An 8,411-nucleotide genomic window follows, 5' to 3' on the forward strand; every position below is an offset into this window, starting at 1 on the left:
GGAGGCTCTCAGCAGGTGAGGCTTTTGCCCATAGCAGAAACAGTTGGGCAATCATGACCAGAATTAATATAGTTCTGAAAAGAGCTCAGTTAAGCCATCCCAGCCCCAGTATAGTCATTGTGACAAGATTTCTGTGTCGCATGACAGGAGAGGTATGTAAGGAACGAAAAGAAGGCTTTTGCCCAGCTACTTTTAACCCAGACTCCCTGATATATAAGTTCATTGATTAACTAGATTCTACTGTCTGGGAAGAGCTCAGACTGTGTACGTGTGGTGAGAGGAGGGAGGTGGATGGGAAATTGTAGCAGACAGGGCCCCAGTCAAGCTGTATAGAATTGAGGAAATGTAATGCTGGAACAGCGAGGGACCATAAAACAGACACACAGTGAAAGAGCAAATAAAGGTGAAATTGAGCAATTATAAGAAAATGAAATGTTTAATAAAATGTGCAAATAAACACAGCAAAGAAAAATATTATGCAATTTATGGGTGTTTTCAGGGTGACTTTTGAGGAAAGGTGAATTGGGTGGTTGCCTGAGGCAGCAGAATTCAGGGAGACTGAATACTGAATTTATATTCTACAACTACAAAAATGCTGAAACCCGGCATTCCAAATAAAATATTCTGGGGCCATAAGGATGCTGATCAGCTAAACATACACCGCTGACGGTAATCTGCACTCTAGCTGCTGGTTTCCAAAGCGAACATTTAGACTTTTCAAGAGGAGCTCAGATGCACCTGAATTTAACTTTTTTTTATGATCACTACATTTATTAGTTTCAGATTTTCCACAACTGTGTGTGTCATTTGAACTAACATTCTCTGGAAACAACCACTTTACATTTTGCTATACACTCTGGACCAGATCCTGGGCCTCATCTCCGTCCCCTTTGTGCTGCTCTTGGGGACCTGAAAGCTAATCTGAAAGGGCCGGTGGAGATTCCTCAACATTAGGGGATCCCTCAGGTGGCATAAACCCAGCTTAGCTGATTCTTTACCACATGCTCCCCCTCACTCTTAGGCATAGACAGGCTGGGAGGAAGGGGGTGTGGCCACAGAACTGCAATTTGGTGATCCCTGGCTGGTGAAACATTCCCTGTGGGACTGATTTGAGCCAGTCAGACCCAAGATCAAGGGAGCAGAAAGGTGGCTTAAGTCCTGTTCCCCTGACAATCCAGGTCCTGTACCAAGGTCAGCCAGATACTGGGATCTGGCCTTCTATACTTTAATGAATCCATTGAGTCAGTAGACCGAAGCCTTAAGTTTTAGTGATGTATTTTATGCTTTATCAAGCTTTGAAATATCACATTTTTGGAGTGCCTCAGAAACAAAGTGTCATGCTGGAAACTACTGATTGCTCAGAGATGGTGCTGTCCATAAACGGCAATACCAGGCCTCTTTCTGCTCTGCCTACATTGTTGCAAAACTCCAGACTCCCTCCCCTATTTTTCGGTTACTAGGGGCAGGTAACCATTTTCTTGTTCTATCAGTGCTTGTGTTGTGCTTTAGCCATCAAAGGGTGTCATGTTTACAGTAACTCAGGTGTTGAAGTAAAGGGGAAAAGGGAGCACAGCTTCCCCTCTTCTGCTAACTGTAAAGGGAGAGCTTCCTTCCTTTCTCTGGGTTGGGGGAACAGTGCCCCCACAACAGTTCACTTGGCTGGTGTAGCAAGAGCTTTCCCTCCACTTCATTCTATTCTAACCACTGTAGTGACCAGTTTGTGGGGGCTCTTGCACTACTGATAGGGCAAAGCTGTATGGACTTCAAAGCATTTGTACAGGTGTGTGGGGGCATGGTCATATATGGGTCTTGAAGCAATTGTGCAGGTTAGTATGCACAGGTGGTTGGTTGGTTTTAAGTGAAGTTTCCTACCACCTAGATTGTGTGGGACTGAGTCAAATTTGTGCATAAAATTGTAAGTGTTCACAGGCATTACAAGAACAGTTAGATTTTAGGGGTTTACATTTTAGAACTCTGCAGACTCTCAGTCCTGCTGGAGAAAATGAGGACTGTCTGTGCCCAAATATTTATTGTGGTAGCTGCCAGGCAGCACTGGAGACTGGAGAGTACTGATCACAGGCAAAATTGCCAGATTATGCTTTTTTAAACAACACTTTTAAAAGAGCAATTAAAATTATTAGGTTAATCTGACGAATTATTCAGAGAGAGATGACTATCTTTTCAGTCCAGTTAATAAGACCAGTTCAGACCAGTTTCTGTGATGAAATTTAAAATTTGGGGAGGTACTGGAAATGCTATAATATGTACAGCTACCAAATTACTGTCAAGTTATGAAGAAATTAAAATGCAATTAAGAAATCCAGTCAGATGAAGAAGTCTCCAAATTCTGCAGTTCTGGTTTCTAGCATAATTTCTTCATTTATATGAAGTGATTAAAGGACATAAGAACATTATTCACCTTTGGACTCCACTGCTCCCATAGAAACTTTACAGACAAGACCGGACCCTAATTTATTCTGCAGGCCTCAGGCTGGATTTCAGTTTGTACTATGGCAGGAAAGAGTTCATGAGTGGGCTACAAACTGGGGACTGATGTCTCTATACCAAAGTAAGACAGTGGCTCTCCTGGGACACTGGCTAGACCTCTCATCTCCTCACATCTTCTCAACTTTTTATTGTGGCTAAATCCCAGCATGACCCCTTACCCTCCGATGTCATTACCTTGTCTGACTTCCAAGAGAATCAGATTGGTTTAGTTTCTTTCCGCTTCACAGATTGTACTTCCAGTGCAGAATTGTGGTCCTAATTTCTTTCAATTATATGGAAATCATCAAAATTATGGTAGTGAGAACAGTGCACTTAGGATGCCAATATAATTTCTGGGATTAATAAAAGTCCTAGGCTCCTGCAGCCTGCTTCAAAATAACCATTCTCACCTCTCTCCCTCAATGACAAAAATAAAGCTTTTTAAAAACAAAAGGTCAGCTGCATTCCTGTCCCCCCAGTGCCAATTGCAGTTTAGGGAGTGATGCCAATTGTTTTACAATAAGCCACCTTGTGTCACTGACTTTGATCTTTCTCCTACTCCTCCTGAGAACCTAATGTGGCTCAGGCAGCATTACAGGAGGAACCCAGTACTGTAGCATTACCAGTTCTCCCAATATCTTAAACAGGGAGGCTTGCCTGGATCAGTTGCTTTTCAAAGTTTTTAATAAAATAAATTGGTCGCAGGAAGGCTGGAGCTTTGCCATATCTATGAACCTTGGGAATTATCATTCTCTTCCCTAACACTGCCCATTGGAGCCCCTGCTGTGTCTAAAACCGAACTGAGTTAGGGTGCATTTTAGAAAACAAACAAGGTATCTTAAATTAATTGAATGCATTGTCAGAGCAATTCTAAGTGTTGAAGTGAGTTAATATTTTTGGTTGTATCCCCATTTTAACTCATTCGTCCACAATATCCAGAGAACTCTGCTCTTGTTCATGGTTAAAGGGGTAAGCAAGTAGTTGCTGCCCATGTCAGTGGAACTGTCTGACTGACAGAACAGCGTGACCTCTTTCTTCAAGACTATTACATACTCCTCCATTGCCCTAAAACCTTGAACAGAGGACATCTTACATCGGGCACCACTAGACCAGCCTCTGCAATTTAACAATTTCAAAGCAGGAATTAAATACTCTTTTCAGAATGATTTTAACAAAAAAGCTTCAGCCTCAAAGATAATATGATTTTCCTACATATATTTTGCTCTCTCTGGTCAAAATCACTTATGCTATATCTTTTTATTATCCTTACTATCATCTTTCAATGAATGTCCATCTACAAATTCATTAACTTTGAGACAAATCATTGGCATCCTAATCTTCTGAGTCCCATGAAAGACTCACTTTTAAGATACAATTGCAGCTGCCCCACGCTGCCGGTTACTGTATCATACACATGTCTTTAAATTCTGTAATCAGCATCCACCAGGTGCCGTATCGCATTCAGCACACCACAGTCAGTCAATACAGACATCCCCAAACACACCAAGGCTGGTTTTGTCAAATGTTTTATTGAGTGTAGACATCTGGAGTACTGTAAAACATGCATTATCTGTAGATTCAAAAAGGAGCAAGCCACATTGTCCTCACTGTCAAACGTGTCAGGCTTGGCATACATGATGGAGATTAATGAAGTATCATGAGAGTAATATGGTTCCTGAAAAGCTTCTACAATTTGGAGTAGGGTCTTAATCATTTGAAATGCAAAGCTGTTCACATTTAGTGAACTTGTATGTTCACTGGGGGTGCCATATTTTAATTCAAAACAAATGAGTAATTTCATTGGGAAGGGGGGTGATTTTTCCCCTAGGTATATACTGTATGCTTTCTGTTTTTAGATATTCTGTCTAAATAAAAATTCATATGCTTTTTGAAGTAGCACAGTTTATTGTGAACAATGAGCAACATTTAATATTCATTTCTTCTTGGATTGCTGAGGTGTATTAAATTTAAAGAAGATAATATCGCCATCCTCAACTATGTAATTTCTGCCTTGTCGTCTGTATTTCCCAGCACTCTGTAAATGGAAAAGACAGGAGAAAAACAGGTTATTACTTTAAAATTAAGTTTTTACTAAAAAAAACCCAGATTTAAAAATATTATTTTTATTTAAAATAAAACAGTACCATTATCTCAAATTCAGAGTTTGATTCTTGTAATGACTTCCTGATTTGGGCAGAACTGGATTTTACATACATAGATAACCATAATTTCCTCTCCATTAAACGGATAGCACATAAATATGATTAGACCGGTATCGTGAAGCTTTATTACATGATGTTAATGGTACATTTCTGATGTGTCTGTAAACACCAGCGACTCATTACAACAAAATGGATAAAACACCATTTTCTTTTAGTTCTTAGGCTTTTTATTCCCACCTCCAAAATGTCCTCAAGTGTAAATACTAATGATAGCAATCTAAGACTTTACTGCTAGAAAGACAATCAAAAATGATTTGTATCCTAACTACACAGCTCTCATACTGGTCTTGTTGACCACTTCCAGGTGGTCTGCTGAGCTGCCGCTATCAATGAAGAAGCACGCACAGTCAAAACAAAGATCATCCCACCATGTCAGAAAGTTATAATTGGGCATGCAATACTCTTCAAGCAGAGCTTCCTTCTAAGCTTCTGCACAGGACGAGAAGGGCTGAGAAACACAAAATAAAGTCTCAGTCTTTTTGTTAGGTATTTGTTTGGAGTAAATTTAACTAATCACATTTATCGGTGACACAAAAGTTAGGACAGCAAGTCCACAAAAGGACAGAAGTGACCTGCAAGATGGGCTGCTGAGTTTAGAACAGGGCTGAACAAGCAGGCTGGAGGCAATTACAGGATATTTGGAACTTAAATGTGAAGTCCTACACTTTGGGAGAAAAAACAGAGCAGATACAAAATAGGTGTTGATGCTACTACACATTGGTACCTCCCTGCACTGAAGTGTGTGATAATTTTCTTTTCTCTTTGATGCTGACCTAAGTTGGTTTGTTTTTATTAAGGCAAGTACCGTAAGGGCTACAGGGATGGTGTGGGATCAACACTGTAAGGAGGGCTACATGAACATTTACTTTTAAGAAGTGATCTACAACATGGAAAAGTTGAGACCCACTCCTGTAGCTCAATACTCTTCCTGTTTTGAAGAGTTCTCCTGCAAGGGAAACTGCTTCCATGCATGACTTTGCTGTGCCAATTTTCTCAATGACCTACCATAGTGGTGGCATGCTAAGATACTACTGTAGAAAAGCTGTTAACTAATTACCTTAATTACAGCAGAACAGGTCAGATTAATGGTATATAATTACTTTAGGTACTTTTCTGCCACAAAACCCTCCTTTGCAAAACACCACATTTCCCATGTTGGTGTGTAGGAATCTAGAAGCTCAATGATCTTGTAGCTGTCATTCCCAATTTAAATGGGAGGACCAGTGACTTGCATCTGAGAGATTTACCGGAGGTGAAAGAGCCTATACAACAAAGACTTAATGCTACAGTAATTGACCCTATCCCATATGACATGTCTATTAATACCGAAATAAGACCTTAAAAATGTTGACTTCTTTTTCTGGAAATTTTCTTAGAATATTCAAGGTTTGCTCTCAAGTAATATTAGTAGTTCTTCCCTTTGAAGATACTAATAATGCTCTAAGTCAAGAGTAATTAGACTAATTGGTAGCATAAACACTAATAAAACAGTCTGCTGCAAAGAATCATCAGGAAGCGTAAGCTGCATGCACATGTATGTAGACTTTTTACAGATAAATACACATACTTTTCAACTGGAGAAAGGAGAGATGCATTATTCACAAATATTTACAGAATAACCTAGTTTACACAAAGCAGCACCAGTTCAGGTTTTCTAGGACACCGCTACATTCTGCCATAAAGTGGTCTAGTCTTCTTTCATTAAATACATTTTGACAGACTAATATACACTTATGTATTTCTGTTACCAGTTTACAATTAACAGTGACAGTGTTCCTTTAAATTCTCTAGAGACCATTTAATCCATTTCCATTGCTATCAGAAACACTGGTTGAAAAAATCAATACCCATTTGTGAATCTTGAGTATGTATTAAACAAGACACGTCTAACCAGTTCATTTGCACTTGAAAGCAGCCATCTGTAGAAGCCAGCTTTGCCTAAGCAGATATGATTGCTAATAATGTGATATCCCTGTAGACTACAAAGCCCACACAGAGCTATTCAGTATATAGTTCACAGCATTGGCATTAAATTAGTTATGCTGTACTGGTGTTACACACACACAAAATCAAACTTAAAAATCGATCAACTTGATAACATACAAAACAAGCAACTCCAAATACCAATGTTATTTTAACTGAATCCAAAAGCTCCCAAATTTAATTTTTAAATTTAAGAGCAATATAAGTTAATTAATATGGTCTACAGCTTGAGACAGCGTTTTTCAATTTATATTTAAGAAGCCTATGTAATATCATAAATTTTTCTAAAAGCAAGGATTTCCTTTTACGAGGCTTTTAAAAAGTTTGTATAAGCAAATGTAAATATTTGTGCTCTATAGACATATTAAAATTTGTTCATAACAAAATCTATTTAATTATGATTTACAGTTGGAGCACAGAAAAAGTTGTAATTTCTGGATTCTTACATTGGGAGAAAACATCTAAATCAAAACTTACCAGAAAAATACTTACTGAAGATCACAATATCTACTAAGGTGACGTAGCTCTTATGCAGGACACTCATATGTGTATTTCAGCAATTACTGTTGGTATAATTTGAGTCCCAGCTACGTAAACAAGTTTTCTGACTAAGGAATATTTGATTTATTTACACTGTGGTTTAGCTGTACAACTATCAACTCTACTTCCCTTTTCACAAGATAGTTCACATGCTACAATGAACTAATTATACTGGGATTTCCCCTCCCCCCCCACTTCCTGCGGTTCAAACAGACCTATAAAAGCCCTGCTGCTCAGTATCATCTTCCTTAGTGATACTACTGAGAATAAAAGGAATCTGAAATCAGTTTTGCATAGCTTTCAAACTATCAAATTGCAAAAAACGAGGCAGAGCCTTTTAAATTTTTTAACTCATTATAGTAGGAGCCTTCAAATACTGTGGTGGGTTAAACCTAACTAACCTTTTTAAAATGCAACACTCACCAAGTCTATGTGAAATAAAGAGAAATTCTTCTTCCTTATAATAAAAACAAAAACTGCTAAGACTGAAATAGCATTACAAAGAAATACAGCTCTTCTTACTACATTTATTTGCCATGTATAATTTTACTCCATGTTTAATAACTGCAAATCAGATTTAATTTATCAGAAGTAATAAGGGCACAACTTTGGGCACCCAATCAGTCTCTGCCCTCTAGTGTTGAGAACGCAGATAAAATGCCTCATTTTCATGAATGTGTACAGCACAAGAAAAAAAATTACAAAGTGTCAGTACAAGAAAAAAGTTTTCCATTTAATTAGCTTATAACCTATTCTGTAAATAATAGCCAGGAAACTATTTATTGTACAGTATTGTCTACATACAATTACTGTGGTCACTATAAAATCTTCATGTTACTGCATCACAGTATTTACTTTATGCATGGTATCTGCAGTTCGTCCTATACTTACGAGGAAGCCTGCACATTTTGTCATAAAATTAACTGCTGAATACGGCAAATGTTAAAATTTTAATCGTGCCTACTATAGTCTATGATAGGATACTACTAACAACAAAATTATTATATTTCAGTCATAAAATATTTCCTTAAACATTTGCATTAGAAATTTGATACATAGTTGTAATGTAATGCCTTCACTGCTGACTTCACAACAAACTTACTTCTTATTAATAGAAATAGATAGAGGGGGTGAAGGGGGCAGGAATGGGGAGGTTAAAGTAATCTGAAAGCTAGCCAT

The 8,411-nt window shown here is 38.1% G+C and overlaps 1 protein-coding gene across 6 annotated transcripts in view; it reads right to left on the reverse strand.

Moving 5' to 3' along the window:
- Positions 1 to 4,372: 4,372 nt before the first annotated feature.
- The window catches only part of OLA1 (Obg like ATPase 1), a 203,813-nt gene continuing 199,774 nt past the window's right edge, over positions 4,373 to 8,411 (reverse strand). For all 6 annotated transcript variants that reach the window (XM_005300419.3, XM_065560793.1, XM_005300417.5 and 3 more), the window contains one exon: positions 4,373 to 4,522. In XM_005300419.3, coding sequence (XP_005300476.1) covers positions 4,421 to 4,522 — 102 coding nt within the window. In that variant the 3' untranslated portion in view covers positions 4,373 to 4,420. The remainder of the gene's footprint in view (positions 4,523 to 8,411) is intronic.

The sequence above is a fragment of the Chrysemys picta genome, chromosome 11, assembly GCF_011386835.1.
Source record: "Chrysemys picta bellii isolate R12L10 chromosome 11, ASM1138683v2, whole genome shotgun sequence".
Taxonomy (NCBI): Eukaryota; Metazoa; Chordata; order Testudines; family Emydidae; genus Chrysemys; species Chrysemys picta.